Below are 19,443 nucleotides of genomic sequence, written 5' to 3' on the forward strand. Positions count from 1 at the left end.
GGGCCCTGATAATATGCTGGCTTTGAACCACTTCCCAGCTTCAACACTAGAGGGTTTAGTCACCCAGGCAGGGATATTGCACCGTGTATTTTACTGGGAACACTCAATGCTGGAGAACCTCAACTTTTCCTTTATGGCATGCTAAAATAATGATGCACGGAGACAGTCACCTTTAAATAAACAAAACATATTTATTAATATATAAAGAAAACAAAAACAAATCTGTTAATTGTAAAGGCCAAAACAAGACAAACAATTTCATAATCAAAATAAATATTTCCTGAATAACTGTACTGTAGTAAATAAGCTTTATACAAGGGGGTGATACTGTTGGTATCAATACTACATGACCAAAAGTATGTGGACACATGCTTGTCTCATTCCGAAATCATTGGCATTAATATGGTTCCCCCTTTACTGCTATAACAGCCTCCACTCTTCTAGGAAGGTTTCCACTAGATGTTGGAACATTGCTGCAGGGACTTCCATTCAGCCACAAGAGCATTAGTAAGGTCGACATTGATGTTGGGCGATTAGGCCTAGCTCGTAGTTTACGTTCCAATTCATCCCAAAGGTGTTCAATATGGTTGAGGTCAAGGCTCTGTGCAGGCCAGTCAAGGGCTTCCACTCCAATCTTGACAAACCATTTCTGTATGGACATCGCTTTGTGCACGGGGGCATTGTCATGCTGAAACAGGAAAGGGCCTTCCCCTAACTGTTGCCACAAAGTTGGAAGCACAGAATTGTCAAGAATGTCATTGTGTGCTGTAGCGTTAAGATTTCCCTTCACTGGAACTAAGGGGCCTACCCCGAACCATGAAAAACAGCCCCAGACCATTATTTCTCCTCCACCAAACCTTACAGTTGGCACTATGCATTGGGGCAGGTAGCATTCTCCTGGCATCCGCCAAACCCAGATTTGTCCATTGGACTGCCAGATGGTGAAGTGTGATTTATCACTCCAGAGAACAYGTTTCCACTGCTCCAGAGATCAATGGCGGTGAGCTTGACACTACTCCAGCTGACGCTTGGCATTGCGCATGGTGATCTTAGGCTTGTGTTCGGCTGCTGGATCATGGAAACCCATTTCATGAAGCTCCCGACGAACAGTTCTTGTGCTGACATTGCTTCCAGAGGCAGTTTGGAACTCGGTAGTGAGTGTTGCTACCGAGAACAGACATCCTATGCGCTTCAGCACTCGACAGTCCCGTTCAGTGAGCTTTTGTGGCCTACCACTTCATGGCTGAGCCATGTTGCTCCTAGACGTTTCCACTTCACAATAACAGCACTTACAATTGACCGGAGCAGCTCTAGCAGGGGAGAAATTAGACAAACACTTGTTGAAAAGGTGGCATCATATGACAGTGCAATGTTGAAAGTCACTGAGCTCTTCAGTAAGGCCATTCTACTGCCCATGTTTGTGTATGGAGATTGGATGGCTGTGTACTCGATTTTATACACCTGTCAGCAACGGGTTTGGCTGAAATAGTCGAATCCACWAATTTGAAGGGGTGTCCACATACTTTTGTATATATAGTGTGTCACACAGACCGATTTTGGCAGGCAGCTGCTATTTGAAACAATTCCAGCGAGGGCTAGCTTGTGTATGTATGGTGTGTGTTTGGTGAAGCTATACTTAGTCATGGCAACACAATTAGTTTACCACGGCATACATAGTTCAGCGCATTGCTCAAATAGGCTTACTATAAGTATTTATTAAAGTCAAATATGCCGCAGAGCACAAAAAAATGCAATAATATTCAAGACAAATATGCTGCAGACCGGAAAGCATTCCTCCACGCGCCAGCGTCTTTGAGAAAGGCTGGTATAGGCTATGGATCATGTTATTGAGACCACACKACGCGCACTTGATATTGAGCGCCCAGCAGAGAATCAGGGATGAGCGGCATCATCAGGCACACATAAGATATTATAATAAGCAACTAACTAAAMCATGAGCAATACATGACATTTAATTGATTACAAATTACATGACAATTAATATTTTCTAAATACTAAACTCTTCCCCTACTGAAATTTAAAAAGCATGACCCTCCCATTTTCCTCCTGGTAACCATTCAGAAAAACGTAGCTATAGGTTGTTGTAACATTGAAACATTTAAACTTAAAACATGTTTTTGCACTTGATGGATCACCGGTGGGTTGAATGCAGCATTGCTGTATGGTGCACTCAAAATGTATTGTAGTTGAGTAGCCAGCCTAGGCTACTTCTCAAATGTTGCTGTAATAGGCCTACATGTTTCTCCTTTGCATGGCGCTTTGTTGCAGGGTTTTTTTGTAAGCAGGATAAAGTAAAGCAGAACAATTGAAGTTGAATTCACAGATGTGAGCGTAGATGACTCAACTGTTGACTCGCGTATGCGTCCTATTCGGCCCGCAGGACTCGTGTTTGACACATACGCTTGCCTTTTAGCCACGTTATGACTGACTTGTGATCATTGCCCTTGCTAGTTTGATTGTATTGACATTCCCAACATTAGTTACAGTAGTCCGTTTTTGTTCATAATATTGAGTTATTGTAAGAAACTGCATCCCGAATGGGTGGAGGCAGAAAACAACGTACCAGGCAAGTTGTGATTTACAACCTGGTGGCAATATTTTTAGACTACCAAAATATGAATTATGCATTGAACCGCATCCATCTATTCTAACAACAATGCCTTACAGTATGTCATGGAATTTTGAGTCAAATAGAACCTATTTTGAAAACATTTAAAAAAGTTGTTTTTGTAGCATAACTAGGAATGTCACATTTTTGACTGATATTATGACTGTCTGTTTGTTTCATATTTGCATATCTGTCAATTCCACTTTAAYCGTTTTAAATGTCAATTTCAGTAGGGTACGTCAGAGTTCGGACATCGCAAGGACCCAGATTAGATTTTTCCGTACACCCCCCACAACATGGAATCTTGGTTACTAGGTAACGGTAAACTGTACATGGAAGTGTCCAATCAGAGAACAGAACTGGGCCTGCTTGCAAACTTCTGTGTTGACAAATATTTTGATAATTTTCTATTTAGCTAGTTAACGTTATATTACCTACTTTGGGATGGAGTTTTGATATGGCTTCTTTACTAAATGCTGACCCGGCGTTGAGGGAATATATACTGAAGCATTCCTTGCCCCAGATATTTCAGGTGAGACTTTTACAATGTCACAAATTTTGCCATGCCAACTCTCGTGACCCTAACATAAAATAGCTAGCTAGCTACAGTAGCTAACGTTAGCGAGTTAAAGAGCCATATAGCAGTTTGTAGTTAAATTAATTAGCTAACGTTATATAGCTACATTTGATAATATGTACAATACTCGTGTTGTGTTTCAACAGGCATTATTAACAGGTTTATGTGTGTCGTGTCCTGAAAGTCCATTACATTTTCTGGAAAGGAAGATTGTGTCTATTCAGGAAAACCGGGACACTGCTGAGATTGATTGGTGAGTAACCTGTTACAGTATCCTACTTCTGAATGGTCTATATAAAATGGTTGTGATCTATAAATAAAAACTTCTCAAAACTTCCACTTTATGAAAAGCTGTGTAGGGAGTAAGTCACTGCACATGTGCATTTTCTTATTTTCAAGAATGAAATATTCCGGCACAACCGGAACTGGCCACCCCTCAGAGTCTGGTTCCTCTCTAGGTTTCTTCCTAGGTTCCTGCCTTTCTAGGGAGTTTTTCCTAGCCACCGTGCTTCTACATCTGCATTGCTTGCTTTTTGGTGTTTCAGGCTGGGTTTCTATATAATCATTTTGTGACATCTGCTGATGTAAAAAGGGCTTTATAAATACAATTGATTGATGGATTGATAAAGGTTCAATTTGGGTACCCACTTGCTTTACATATCAACACTCCTGAACACTGCAGTGCATGGCCCACACCACAATGAATGCAGTTTGGTCTGAGTATAATGACAGTGATAGTTTCATTGCCATGTTTGAAATGCAAGAGGGATTAGAATTTTGTATCATAGCTAAACTCAAAACTTTATGATACCAGGTTGATAAAAGCTGCAGTGAATTGCAGAAAAYTTTAACAAAGCACTGTCTCTAGGCATACATGTGTTGATGATCCAGAACAAGTTGCCGTGACCTCACTGGCAGGAAGCATGGTGCATGACATCTTTGGGAAACGAGATGATACACTGGTAAATTTAGAAATAATAGCACTTTTCGTTGAACAAGTCATAGTAGGTATTTGGACAAATTCACATATACTGTATTAAAGTAGTCAGAAGTTTAGAATTTGGTCCCATATTCCTTGCACTCAATGACTACATCAAGCTTGTGGCTTTACAAAGTTGTTGGATGCATTTGCAGTTTGTTTTTGTTGGTAAGGTTTAGTGGTTTCCTACATACATGCTGTACATGTACATTTTGAAAATGATCTCACCTTTACATCTTTCCTTCCCTCAACAGTTTCTCTCCCGTTTGTTTGAGAAGGCCTACTCCTGTTACAGAATACGTTTAACAAATATGTGCTTCAAGTAAGTAACCCCTGTTATCTAAAGCTCACCTATTGAATACAAAAATGGTGTCCCATTTTGAGAACCATGTTTAGTTGGGATACCGAGAGGATGGATGGACGAGGGGGGTTGAGTCTTGGGGCACTCTGGTAGCCACCACTGTTAGAAGACAAAGCTTGTCCATCCTGTCTGGAGGAAGAACTGGAAGGGAAAGGCCTTTGTACTGTAGGGGCATAGCCAGTTTGAGACACTTTGAACGGCTGCTTGACATTAGGGATTTGTTCACTCTGGACATCAAAACTGTTATAAGCACCACCATCATTTCCAAAGGTTGAGCCAGAATTACAAAGACTTCCATAGCTCTTTGAAACAGATTCTCCTGCAGGGACTTTGTTAGAATGATACAAGGGAACAGAATTAGGGCCTTTACTGCCATAACCACTGGGAGAGGCTGGACCTTGGGTAGAGATTATAGGATCAGGGACAGTGTCCTTGCAATTGGGCTTTGGAGAGGCTCATGGGGCTGTAGGCTGGCTCTCTCAAACTCTGGGTTGAACTGCAGCCATTATGGGCAAGCCCTTTCTCAATAGGGACATGGATAGTTTGGGATATTTGCCTTGGCAGCTGAATATGGGGGACATGTTCATTCTACACAGTGTCCAAGGTTTTTTGGAAAGGTCTACCTGGCTTAAAAAAGGTGTTCCTCATAGACTTAAAAAATTGTTTTAAATCATGAATGGTTGCAAAACTGAAATCCTTGACAATGTTACTAAGTGCTTGCCTATCATGTAAAGGGTTGTAGGGAGTTTGGACATCATTACCAGTGCTAGCATGTTCAGGCTCTAGAACAAAGGTGCTGGAGAGAGCTGGGATGAACTCATTGGGCTCATGCCGTGCGGAGATTCTGATCTGGGCAGAGCCCGAATGGCTAGAAACATGATCCCCATAAACACTGGAGTGACTGGGGTAGTTGACCTGCTCCACAGTTTCTCTTGCTTGTGACAGTTCCACCCTTGGGCATTGGCCTTGGTTCAGTTGGAGTGGAGACAAGTTGTGTGAACTGCCCAGGTTCCTGGGATTGGGGGACAGGTTCTCTCTGCACAGAGACACAGCTGGGGGATGATTTCCCTCCACTGGACTGGTAGCTGGTGTCTGCAGAGCCAGAGTCTGGACCAGGCCCTGAGAAGCCTCTAGATTTCAAGAGGCCTGAGGCATCTCTAATTTTCTATTTTATTTATTTAACCTTTATTTAACTAGGCAAGTCAGTCAAGAACAAAAGGGACGGGGGCTATAGTACAAAACAAACATCACGACAAGAGAGACAACACAACACTACATACAGAGAGATCTAAGACAACAACATAGCAAGGCAGCAACACATGACAACACAGTATGGTAGCAACACAACATGACAACAACATGATAGCAACACAACATGGCAGCAGCACAACATGGTAGCAGCACAAAACATGGTACAAACATTATTGGGCACAGACAACAGCACAAAGGGCAAGAAGGTAGAGACAACAATACATCACACAAAGCAGCCACAACTGTCAGTAAGAGTGTCCATGATTGAGTCTTTGAATGAAGAGATTAAAATAAAACTGTCCAGTTTGAGTGTTTGTTGCAGCTCGTTCCAGTCGCTAGCTGCAGCGAACTGAAAAGACGAGCGAACCAGGGATGTGTGTGCTTTGGGGACCTTTAACAGATTGTGACTCGCAGAACGGGTGTTGTATGTGATGAGGGCTGCAGTAGATATCTCAGATAGGGGGGAGTTAGGCCTTAGAGCATCAACCAGTGGGTCTTGTGATGGGTATACAGAGATGACCAGTTTACAGAGGAGTATAGAGTGCAGTGATGTGTCCTATAAGGAGCATTGGCGGCAAATCTGATGGCCGAATGGTAAAGAACATCTAGCCCCTCGAGAACACCCTTACCTGCCGATCTATAAATTACATCTCCGTAATCTAGCATGGGTAGGATGGTCATCTGAATCAGGGTTAGTTTGGCAGCTGGGGTGAAAGAAGAGCGATTGCGATAGAGGAAACCCAAGTCTAGATTTAACTTTAGCCTGCAGCTTTGATATGTGCTGAGAGAACCACAGTGTACCATCTAGCCATACTCCCAAGTACTTGTATGAGGTGACTACCTCAAGCTCTAAACCCTCAGAGGTAGTAATCACACCTGTGGGGAGAGGGGCATTCTTCTTACCAAACCACAATACCTTTGTTTTGGAGGTGTTCAGAAAAAGGTTAAGGGCAGAGAAAGCTTGTTGGACACTAAGAAAGCTTTGTTGTAGAGCGTTTAATGGGGAGGGGCCAGCTGATTATAAGACTGTATCATCTGCATTTACATGGATGAGAGAGCTTCGTACCTCCTGAGCTATGTTGTTTATGTAAATTGAGAAGAGCGTGGGGCCTAGTATCGAGCCTTGGGGTAATCCCTTGGTGACAGGCAGTGGCTGAGAAAGCAGATGTTCTGACGTTATACACTGCACATAAGGTGCTCCGTAGACCTCCGTAGATGTGTACTGAATGGATATCCACGCAGAACAGGGTTTCCTAAGGACATACACAGGGTGTAAGGTTGAGTCTAATATTATCAAGGTCGTTATGCTATTCAGGTCAATATTCAAGACATGCCTATTACCAAACGGGACAGAATTCTCACCTTTTTTAGCAGGTAAAAAGTTAGCGCTGATCAATATGGGTGTGACACATAGAGAGATAGACACATAGGACACAGCATTGTATCTGTCCCATAATGGTCTCTGTGAGAGCATGGACAGCACCATTGAGGCCATCTCCATTTTGAAGTAGAATTTTTTTAAATTTTACTATACTTCTATGAGTTGAAAACAAACTGAAAGGTTGCATACTGCCACCTGTAGTGTGTTGTTTGAACAGGTATAAAGCCAAGGTTCGCGATTTACTACCACTTGCAGTTATGTACTATTTGCTCATTATTATTTTTCATTGGCTGATCCCTCCTGRTGTCCTGGGTGGTATTATGTGATCCGTCCTTAACCCATAGGAAGCCCCACCCAGTTGACTACTTCAAAATGGGTGAAAGTGGGCTCTGACGCTCATCGAATGTGGCAGGGCTTGCAAACTATTACAGACTACAAAGGGAAGCACAGCCGCGAGCTGCCCAGTGACACGAGCCTACCAGACGAGCTAAATTACTTNATGTGGCAGGGCTTGCAAACTATTACAGACTACAAAGGGAAGCACAGCCGCGAGCTGCCCAGTGACACGAGCCTACCAGACGAGCTAAATTACTTCGATGCTCGCTTCGAGACAAGTAACACTGAAGCATGCATCAGCTGTTCCGTGTCACTGTGTGATCACGCTCTCCGTAGCCGATGTGAGTAAGACCTTTAAACAGGTCAACATTTACAAGGCCACAGGGCCAGACGGATTACCAGGACATTTACTCYGAGCATGCGCTGACCAACTGGCAAGTGTCTTCACTGACATTTTCAACCTGTCTCTGACTGAGTCTGTAATACCAACATGTTTCAAGCAGACCACAACAGTCCCTGTGCCTAAGAACACGAAGGTAACCTGCCTAAATGACTAGCACTCAAGTCTGTAGCCAACTAGCCATGAAGTGCTTTGAAAGGCTGGTCATGGCTCACATCAACACCACTATCCCCAAAACCATAGACCCACTCCAATTTGCATACCGCCCCAACAGATCCACAGATGATGCAATCTCTATTGCACTCAACACTGCCCTTTCCCACCTGGACAAAAGCAACACCTATGTGAGAATGTTATTCATTGACTACAGCTCTGCGTTCAACACCATAGCGCCCTCAAAGCTAAGGACCCTGGGACTAAACACCTCCCTCTGCGACTGGATCCTGGTCTTCCTGACGGGCGCCCCCAGGTGGTAAGGGTAGGTAACAACACATCTGCCTCGCTGATCCTCAACACGGGGGCCTCTCAGGGGTGCGTGCTCAGTCTCSTCCTGTACTTCCTGTTCACTCATGACTGCATGGCCACGCTCGACTCCAACGCCATCATCAAGTTTGCCGATGACACAACAGTGGTAGGCCTGATCACCAACAACGATGAGACAGCCTATATGGGAGGAGGTCAGAGACCTGGCCATGTGGTGCCAGGATAATAACTTCACCTCAACATGATCAAGACAAAGGAGATGATTCTGGACTACAGGAAAAGGAGGACCCAGCACGCCCCCATTCTCATCGACGGGGCTGCAGTGGAGCAGGTTGGGAGCTTCAAGTTCCTTGGTGTCTACATCACCAACAAACTATCATGGTCCAAACACACTAAGACAGTCGTGAAGAGGGCCTGACAAAGCCTATTCCCCCTCAGGAGACTGAAAAGATTTGGCTTGGGACCTCAGTTCCTCAAAAGGTTCTACAGCTGCACCATCGAGAGCATCCTGACTGGTTGCATCACTGCCTGGTATGGTAACTGCTCGGACTCCAACCGCAAGGCACTACAGAGGGTAGTGCGTACGGCCCAGTACATCACTGGGCCAAGCTGCCTGCCATCCAGGACCTCTAAACCAGGCRGTGTCAGAGGAAGGCCCTAAATATTGTCAAAGACTCCAGCCACCCTAGTCATAGACTTTTCTTTCTGCAACCGCATGGCAAGCGGTACCGGAGCACCAAGTCTAGGTCCAAGAGGATTCTAAACATCTTCTATCCCCAAGCCATAAGATCCAACAGCTAATCAAATGGCTACCCAGACTATTTGCATTGCCCCCCCCCCCCCCCCCCCCCCCGCTGCTGCTACTCTCTGTTATTATCTATGTATAGCCACTTTGATTACTCTACCTACATGTACATAATTACCCCAATTACCTCGACAACGGTGCCCCCGCACATTAACTCTGTACCGGTTCCCCCTGTATATAGCCCTCCTATTGTTATTTACTGATGCTTTTTAATTATTTTTTATTCTTATCTCTTACTTTTTTGGGGGGATTTTCTTAAACTGCATTGTTTGGTTAAGGGCTTGTAAGTAAGCATTTTACTGTTGCATTCGGCATGTGACAAATTACATTTGATTTGATTTGTGTCACGATCGTCGTAATAACACTCGGACCAAAGCGCAGCGGGAAATCGGTTCGACATATTTTATTTGAAGTGAACCTGCACAAAAAACAATAAAGAGTAAACAACACGTGAAGCTATGGAGTGCTCACAGGTGTCGTTTTTGGCTATGCCGGATTAAGTGATATGACATACTATTCTATAAAATCCTTTCTCCGTAATTAATATTACCTGATTGAGCTAATCATGTAAATGTAATTAACTAGAGAGGTGGGGCACCACGAAAAATATTTATAGAGCTGTTATCTTCCGAATAAACTCTTAAAGACCTAGTAATATTTTACATCAATAGCAGTCAATATTAATCGTCACCTTATTTCAGTCTCATCTGAAAGTTGTAAATTCTTGGTTATCTTCAGACCGCAACAAGTTGAATCAGCAATACAAAATTGGGTTTAATTATTTATTTACTAAATACCTGTCACACCCTGGCCTTAGTTATCTTTGTTTTCTTTATTATTTTAGTTAGGTCAGGGTGTGACATGGGGGATGTATGTGTTTTGTATTGTCTAGGGTTTTTTGTATGTTTATGGGCAGTGTTCAGTCTAGGTGTTGTATGTCTATGGTTGCCTAGATTGGTTCTCAATTAGAGACAGCTGTCTATTGTTGTCTCTTGATTGGGAGCCATATTTAGGCAGCCATGGTCATTAGGTAGTTTGTGGGTGATTGTCTATGTCTTTACGTTAGTTGCTTGTGTCTGCACTTTCATTTTATAGCTTCACTGTCGTTTGTTGTTTTTTGTATTAGTTTGTCAGTGTTCGTCTTCGTTAAATAAAGAAAGATGTATTGTTATCACGCTGCGCCTTGGTCCTCCTCTCTTCCACAATACGACGATCGTGACAGAATCACCCACCAAAATTGGACCAAGCAGCGTGAAAGGAGGGAACAGCGCTTTGTGGAGGAATGGACCCGGGAAAAGGATGAGTGGAGAACAACCTGGGAAGAGATAGACAGGTGGGCGATCGATCCAGAGAAAGTGCCGAGCCCGCCTGGGATTCGCTGGAGCAGTGCGAGGAGGGTTACAGGATAATGGAGTTGAGAAAGGAGCACGACGGCGCGGTAGGAAGCCCTCGAGGAAACGCCAAAAGTTTCTTGGGGAGGGGCACATGGGGAGTGTGGCGAGTTCAGATAGGAGACCTGCGTCAACTTCCCGTGCTTCCGTGAGGAGCCGAAGAAGGAACCAGAGCCAGTCGGGCTGATATTGGAGGTGAGCAATGGGAATGATACAGGACTGTAAAGGATTTAATGGGGAGTTTGGAGGAGAGTGAAATGAGGGAGCTGCTCTGTTGGTGCTTGAGGCACAACATCCACCCGACAGAGCGTGTGCGGGATGTGATGTTACCTGAGTCAGCTCTCCATACTCATCCTGAGGTGCGTGCTAACCGTCTGGGAATGACAGTGCCAGTCCCACGAACCAGGCCTCCTGTGCGCCTCCCTAGTCCTGCACCTCCTGTAGCAGCCCCACGTACTAGCTCTCCTGTGGCAGCCCCTCGTACCAGTCCTCCAGTTCCGGTACCACGCACCAGGCCTATAGTGCACCTCGACAGTCCAATACGCCCTGTTCCTCTTCCCCGCACTAGCCTTTAGGTGCGTGTCCCAGCCCGGTACCACCAGTTCCGGCACCACGTACCAGGCCTATAGTGCGCCTCGGCAGTCCAGTACGCCCTGTTCCTCTTCCCCGCACTCGCCCTGAGGTGCGTGTCCTCGGCCCAGTACCACCAGTGCCAACACCACGCACCAAGCTTCCTGTGCGTCTCCAGAGTCCAGTACGTCCTGTTCCTCCTCCCCGCACTAGCCTTGAGGTGCGTGTCCCCAGCCCAGTACCACCAGTTCCGGCACCACGTACCAGGCCTATAGTGCGCCTCGGCAGTCCAGTACGCCCTGTTCCGCCTCCCCGCACTAGCCCTGAGATGCGTGTCCCCAGCCCGGTACCACCAGTTCCACACCATGCACCAGGCCTACTGTGCGCCTCAGCCGGCCAGAGTCTGCCGTCTGCCCAGCGCCTCTGCGCTGTCCGCCTCCCAGCGCCGTCTGAGCTACCCGTCTGCCCAGCGCCGCCTGCGCTGCCCGTCTACCAAGCGCCATCTGAGCTGTCCGTCTGCCCAGCGCCGCCTGCGCTGCCTGTCTGCCCAGCGCCGTCTGAGCCGCCCGTCTGTCCGGAGCCGTGAAAGCCACCCGTCTGTCCTGAGCCACTAGCCGTACGTCAGTCAGGAGCCGCTAGAGCCGTCCGTCAGTCAGGAGCCACCAGAGCCGCCCGCCAGTCAGGAGCTGCCAGTTGCCGCCGCCAGTCAGGACATGCCAGAGCCGCCAGTCAGCCACGACCCGCCAGAGCGCCAGTCAGCCAGGAGCTGCCAGAGCCACCAGTCAGCCAGGACCTGCCAGAAGCCGCCAGTCAGCCAGGACCGGCCAGAGTCGTCAGTCAGCCAGGCCCTGCCAGAGTCGTCAGTCAGCCAGGCCCTGCCAGAGTCGTCAGTCAGCCAGGACCTGCCAGAGTCGTCAGTCAGCCAGGACCTGCCAGAGCCGCCAGTCAGCCAGGAGCTGCCAGAGCCGCCATCCAGTCAGGAGTTGCCAGAGCCGCCCGCCACTCATGAGCTGCCCGCCAGTCATGAGCTGCCGCGTCATGAGCTGCCGCCAGTCATGAGCTGCCTTCCAGTCATGAGCTGCCCTCCAGTCATGAGCTGCCTTCCAGTCATGAGCTGCCCTCCAGTCATGAGCTGCCGTCCAGTCATGAGCTGCCCTCCAGTCATGAGCTGCCCTTCAGTCCGGAGCTACCCCTCAGTCCGGAGCTACCCCTCAGTCCGGAGCTGCCCCTCAGTCCCCTCAGTCCGGAGCTGCCCTTCAGTCGGAGCTGCCCCTCAGTCCGGAGCTGCCCCTCAGTCCGGGAGCTGCCCCTCCGTCCAGTCGCGCCCTCAGGATAGTCTTCAGTCCGGGACTCGCTGTAAGGGTCCTCGCTCCAGAGGCGCCACCAAAGCGGATATTGACTATGGTGGAGTGGGGTCCACGTCCAGCACCCGAACCGCCGCCGTGAGGCCCACCCGGACCCTCCCCTTCTGTGTCAGGTTTTGCGCCGGAGTCCGCACCTTTGGGGGGGGTACTGTCACACCCTGGCCTTAGTTATCTTTGTTTTCTTTATATATTCTAGTTAGGTCAGGGTGTGACATGGCGGATGTATGTGTTTTGTATTATCTAGGGTTTTTTGTATGTTTATGGGGCAGTGTTCAGTCTAGGTGTTTGTATGTCTATGGTTGCCTAGATGGGTTCTCAATTAGAGACAGCTGTCTATCGTTGTCTCTGATTGGGAGCCATATTTAGGCAGCCATGGTCATTAGGTAGTTTGTGGGTGATTGTCTATGTCTTTACGTTAGTTGCTTGTGTCTGCACTTTCGTTTTATAGCTTCACGGTCGTTTGTTGTTTTTGTATTAGTTTGTCAGTGTTCTTTCGTGTTCGTGTTCGTTAAATGAATAATTAAATAATTTCGTCAATGGCTTATATAGTGGAGGGAAAAAAGGGGTGTGTTTCATAATTTACAACCTAGGTCTCTTCACGTGGGCGGGCCACTGAGTCGGGCCTAATTCACTCATGAAAACCCAATTCTCACATTTTAGAAGCTAAAATCACATTTCATCCCATCACGAATAATTTCATATTCAAACATTTGAATTGAACAACAATTCCATGTGAATCCGATAACTCTGATGTGTAGACTTTCCACAGTAGAGTTTATGTCATTCTATCATTGATGAGAATGTGCCAGATGACAACCGAACTGACATAATATACATTAAGTACCACCGCATATGTTCAATTGGTCGGATTACCAGAATATAGTTAATTTCCCCCCAACGTCTGATGTTCCCAGAATCTCTATGTTAACCAAGGGGTTTTCTAATGTCACATCAGTAGAGTAGAGAGAGGAAAAAGGGGTGAAGAGGTATTTATGACTGTCATAAACCTACCCCCYGGCCAACGGCATGACACAGGCAACTACACCTAAACAAGATCCCACAAAAAAACAGTGGGGAAATGGCCGCCTAAATATGATTCCCAATCAGAGACAACGCTAAACAGCTGCCTCTGATTGGGAACCATACCAGGCCAACATAGAAATAAAACAACCTAGATTACCCACCCTAGTCACACCCCGACCTAACCAGAATAGAGAATAAAAAGTCTCTCTATGGTCTTGGCGTGACAGAATCCTTCCCCCCCTCCCCCCATCAAAGTTGCGGACTCCGGTCGCAAAACCTGACTCTATAGGTGAGGGTCCGGGTGGGCATCTAGCGTCGGTGGCGGCTCCGGTGCGGGGTGAAGTACCCAATCCGCTTGCAGATCCGCCAGCGATTCGGTGGCGGCTCTGGTGCGGGACTTTGCCCCCGCCCAGACCACGGGTCCGGCCATGGAGCCGGGTAGAACGCCGTGCCCGGACTGGGCCTCGGCGCAGAGGAGGACCCCGGCCATGGAGCTGGGTTGAACGCCACACCCGGACTGGGCACTGGCGCCGAGGAAGGCTCCGGCCATGGAGCTGAGTTGGCCGCCGTGCCTGGACCGGGCACCGGCGCAGAGGAAGGCTCCGGCCTTGAAACGGGACTGGACGTCGTGCCTGGACTGGGCACCGGCACAGGGGAAGGCTCCGGCCTTGGAGGATTTTTTCCGTGTAGTCGTTCAAAGTTTCAGAAATGCCACGTGCGTCCACTTTTATATTAGTGCTTTCGTAAAAACCTAACCATTACGAAGCTTCTATTTTATAAAATAAGCCTCAAGTAGCAAATTAGAAATTCCATTTTTTATTGACCAAATTCGGCATTCTCTCATTGACCTCTATATACAAAATTAAACTGGGAAAATCTCTGGCATCTTCCTGAAGATCACTGATGTCATGATATGACCTCGTTTTTTGGGGGGGTTCTCAGTTGTCTTGAAAGCACCAATTRAACACCACTCTTCCAATTGATTAGTCAGTTCCAAAGTAAATCATCAGCTTAGACATCAATATGAAGCTTAGATACTGTTTCAAAAATAGGCCGACAATGCAGTTGACAGTTAAAAATTCTAATTTTATAAACACACACTTTTGTCTATGAAGAGTGGCGGCCAATAACTTAAGATGTGTGATTGAAAGTCCAGATCTTCTCCCTGGGTCACTGGTAAACAAGCTGGGGGGTTAGCTGGGACTCAGTACTCTGTATTTCCTTTCACCTCCTACTGTTGCAGGTAGTACAGGCCCTGGGAGGATGATATCAGTATCTAGTATCACTGACAGCTTTTTTTCTAGCAAACATATGCTGCTTTCTGAATAGCTGAGTATCTGGGGGGAATAGCTCATTGAGGAAGTGAAACCTTTTAAGGTGTTGCAGATATAAATATACATTATAGAACAGTCAGAGACTTCAATTCAACAACATAACTGAGGCACATATACTGTAGGTCTATTCGTACCCCTATTGAATGAAAACGCCCTTGGTTCATGTTCTACCCCGCTGAATGAATGAAGGTGTACAGGATCAGTCCTACCTGCCAGCTCACTGAATTAATGATGGTTGTGTTTTGTGGGCACCGGCAGGGCGTGGAAAAGGTTCATCTGGAATAAGCGGAAGGAGGCCAGGGAGTTGACGCTGAAGATGGAGACAGCTGAGAGGCACTACATACAGAGGGGCCTGAGGGTCGCACTCTGCAAGTGGGTGGAGTGGGTACAGGTCTGCAAGAGAAGGCAGAACGGTAGGCAACTACTATTGGCATGTGTTGCAGAGTCATTGATATAGCCTACAGAGTTACTGGAGGGAAAGTACAGTTTAAGCATCTGGAATATTAATGGGTGCAATTTTGGCACCTGAGAAGATATTTAAATTTAGGTTAAAATAGTTTACCAAACTGTAGGCCTATCTATGACTCTAATGCATATTTATGCATTACTGTCAGAGCATTACTTGTCTGACCTCAGTTCATTCATGTGCTTCAGTACAGAAAAAAAAACTAAGTTATGCTTTAGTATCCATGTGAGTAACCTGTATGTGTGAATCACCTGTCTTTTGCAAAGCTTCAGAATACAGTATGAGAACATAGTTCTGAAAACAGCATGGCTTGTTTTTGGTCAGTTATGTTAAGTTGGTCAGCTGAAAGTCATTAGCTAATACTATATATCCAGACTAGTCTCTGCTGTTAGTTTAACTGATTTATTCTTTGACTAACTATGACTATTTATAGTCGTACTCTGTATCATGACTGTTGTCTTTTAAAAAGCTGTCAGGATGTTTGGCATTATGAATGACTGTATACAGATAATTTTTCCTTTGGGTGTCCCTGACTCAGTTATGCTTATTGAGTTAAAGTGTTGGTATAAAATACAGTTGCAACATCCATGTTTCTACGAAAACGTTTTTTCCACAAATATATCATTTTTCGACAGTATATTATTCACATTTTCATGCAGGACATGTATAATACTTGTGTGTTTTCCTCTTAGATGCCATGAAGAAGATCCAGCGCGTATGGAATGCTATCCACTGTAAGATTGTCATAGGTGCTTGGCGCTATGTGGTGCAGGACTCAAAACGGACAAAGGAGCACTTTGAGGTATGGCTAGACAAGATTCATCTGGTTAGTATTTACTGTATACCAATTAAGAATTAGATTTTTTTATTTAACCTTTATTTTGACTTGGTGTCAATGCTGAGACCAAGGTCTTTTCCAGATGAGCCCTGTTTAGCACAACAACAATACACATCAAAATACAATATACCCATTCAATTACACATCAATATTAACATTCAAATACACATTATTATGCTCAATACATGAAAAGCAAAACACAATCATAAAAAACAACACCTTCTTCAGTAAAATGGTCACCAAACAGCCTTAGAGGGTACAATTATTCCTATTTTAAAGTGCATTGGAGATCATTCCACACATAAGGTGCAAAATAACTAAAAGCAGATCTACCAGAGTTAGCTATCCCTGAGACCGGGTCTGGTATCTCTTGCATATATAAGTTAACAAGGTAAGGTATGGCGGACGTTTAAACAGGAGGGCTTGATAAACAAACAGAGTGCAATGCATTGGTCTACAAGACTTCAGAGAGGGCCAGTCTACTTTCTGATACAGAATGCAGTGATGTGTACTGAACCTATGGCCCGTAATACAGCGTAATGTGCTATAATAAACTGCGTCGCATGGCTTCAATACAGTTGCAGCTGCATTCATATAGACAATGTAATGTGTGTGTTGTCAGAGACTGGAGAATGGTCTGTTGGAGATGAGCAGTAAGGACTCTGATGTTGCCATTGGAGAGGGACATGACGGACTCTCACTGCTACCTTGCAAGCTCTCAATAAAGGTACTCCTCTCTCTCGCTCTTACTGTCTCCCTCATGCTCACTCGCTAAACCTGCCTCCTCTTCTTTCTCACCCTACATTCTTATGAGTCATATGTCCACCCCAGGTATCCTGAGTTTTCTTCTTTAACTGTCAGATTGTTTGTGAAGATTCCTAGCCTTCATGGGCAGTTAACCCTGAGGTCACCTCTATTGCATGCATCATGACTTATGATGACCCCAGTCCTTGTCCCTTCTAAGGCCACATGAGGGTCGTTCCATATGAGTTCAGTCACTTTCTGACTGCACCCCTTTTGATTTGAATGATACCTTCCATACATGTTTGTCCATGGTAGAACCACAAAGATGGTTGAAGGTCCATACATCAGAGAATGTTGACTTGAATGGGAATACACATTGTTTTGAATTAAACTGTCAGTCTTCCATAGGAAACCTATTGAAATCATAGAAGTATAGATAAAATAATAGACATTCCCATTCAAGTTGACATTCAATGGTGGGTGGACTGGCGGCCATCTTTCTGGTAGTAATTGAAACTTCAATTTAAATATCAGTGGTGTACCAGCTGATAGGCAGAATCTACCGCACACCCAAAGCTGATTTGTGACGGTGCTGTAGGCAAAAGGCAAAACTGGAGAAACAGGAAAAAGTCTCTGCACACTACCAAATATATTTTAATTATAGCTGAGCAGTGAGTCAAAGGTAATTACAGACACCTGTGGTAATCTAAAGTACCCAAAAGGTCCACTAGATGTCATAATATCATATAGAAATACAGGATAGAACAGAACATGTTATACTGTAGATGTATTTCTACTAGAACAAAACATGTACACAACATTGTTTCTCCAATGGTGTACCAGCTAAATTGCAGTGGTCTGAAGGGATAGGTCCATTCTATGAATTTAGCTTCTATGATTGAAATGACACCCACCCTGTATTCAAGAGAATGCTGTGTCTCAACCAATGACGAGCACAACACAAACACTTCARACAATGTAAAATAGGGTCTATACTACAACATATGTGAAAATGAAAAAAAAGATCTGAGTTTACCCGTGTTAAGAGAATTTATGTTAAAGGTTAAGGAATGACTTCATTTTTATAAATAAAAAATAAATACAAATTAAATAAATTATTAAATAGCTTGACATCCCTGTTTGTAAGCTTTCAAATGGTATCAAACTCAAGCCTTTATATTTTTCAGTGATGAAGACATGGAAGTCTCATGGTAGGGTGGGGTATGCAAAATGGGTCAACTTTGAGCATCTCTACTCCTCAATGTTTAGGCTTTCAGGTCCAAAACGTMACTTTCTGACCACTTCTAGAATGGGCAAACATGTTCGGAAGGTTTCGTTAAAGGCCCAGTGCAGTCAAACTTGATTTACCTGTGTTTGATGTTTCCACACTGAGGTTGGACTAATACTGTGAAATTTTGAAAATGATGATAATGCACTTTTAGTGTAAGAGCTGTTTGAAAAGACTGCCTGAAATCTCTGCCTGTTTTGGTGGGATGGAGTTTTGGCCTGCCTGGTGACATCACCAGGCGGAATAATAGTTAATAGACTAATAAGAAAGAGCGTTCCAAACCTCTCTGCCACTAACAGCTAGTTTTCAGTTTCCCCTCCCTACTCAGACCACTCCCAGACAGTCCTAGCAAAATTCTTGCTTGAAAAATTGTTCTTTGCCAAGAAAGGGGGTAACTTAATTGTTACCCCGAATTGATTTGATATCAAGCTAGAAATGGCTGCAATGGAACTTTACAATCTAATGGGGTGCGCTCAGAAAGTGATTGAATTCATATGGAACGACCCATAATTAAAGTCCATCACAGCCTACCATGGCCTATTATGCTCTATAATCAGTTCCATGGGCAGTGTGTGTGTGTGTGTGCCTGTGTGTGTGTGTTGTTAGTGTGTGTGTTGTGTGTGGTGTGTGTGTTGGTTGTGTGTGTTGTGTGTGTGTGTGTGTGTGTGTGTGTCGTGTGTGTGTGTGTGGTGTGATGTGTCGCTGTGTGTGTGTGTGTGTGTGTGTGTGTGTGTGTCGAATGACTCTCTCTCCCTCTGGATGATAGTGTTATTGGACCCATTTCTGAGAGTTSTTACTCCATAATTACATGTTCCCTGTATATTTTGTCTTCTGGCCAAACAAGACTTGTTTTGATTTTGGAGTGGCAGCGGGGGTTTTGTAATCAGCATGGGTTCATGTTTAGTGTGAGGGGAAATGCTAGGAAATGGTTCTTATATAGAAAAGGCGTGCCTATTACATGCTATACAGGACTGTTTTGTCTGTGACCACCCCTGTAGGCATCTAGCAGTTATAGCTTATTTCTTGGCAGTGATTACTATGCTGTTTTTATCAAACATCTCGCTCAAGAAATATTACTGGGACATGACTATGTTTCGGGAAAGGAGCACAGCTCCTAAATGCTTTGTTGACATTCAGTATGTTTTTGTCTGTTTGTAAAGGCAAAATCAAATTAATTGTGGGAAAATAGCAAGAAGAATGGGGGCAGAGAGATTGTTCTGCAG

General features: G+C 45.1%; 1 protein-coding gene across 2 annotated transcripts in view; it reads left to right on the forward strand.

The window, feature by feature from the left end:
• The first annotated feature begins 2,942 nt into the window (after positions 1-2,942).
• The window catches only part of fbxl13 (F-box and leucine-rich repeat protein 13), a 41,813-nt gene continuing 25,312 nt past the window's right edge, over positions 2,943-19,443 (forward strand). For both annotated transcript variants that reach the window (XM_023985722.2, XM_023985723.2), the window contains exons 1-6: positions 2,943-3,161; positions 3,353-3,459; positions 4,440-4,507; positions 15,143-15,297; positions 16,043-16,152; positions 16,811-16,915. In XM_023985722.2, coding sequence (XP_023841490.1) covers positions 4,497-4,507; positions 15,143-15,297; positions 16,043-16,152; positions 16,811-16,915 — 381 coding nt within the window. In that variant the 5' untranslated portion in view covers positions 2,943-3,161; positions 3,353-3,459; positions 4,440-4,496. The remainder of the gene's footprint in view (positions 3,162-3,352; positions 3,460-4,439; positions 4,508-15,142; positions 15,298-16,042; positions 16,153-16,810; positions 16,916-19,443) is intronic.

Source organism: Salvelinus sp. IW2-2015, linkage group LG4q.1:29, assembly GCF_002910315.2.
Source record: "Salvelinus sp. IW2-2015 linkage group LG4q.1:29, ASM291031v2, whole genome shotgun sequence".
In the NCBI taxonomy this organism is placed as follows: domain Eukaryota; kingdom Metazoa; phylum Chordata; class Actinopteri; order Salmoniformes; family Salmonidae; genus Salvelinus; species Salvelinus sp. IW2-2015.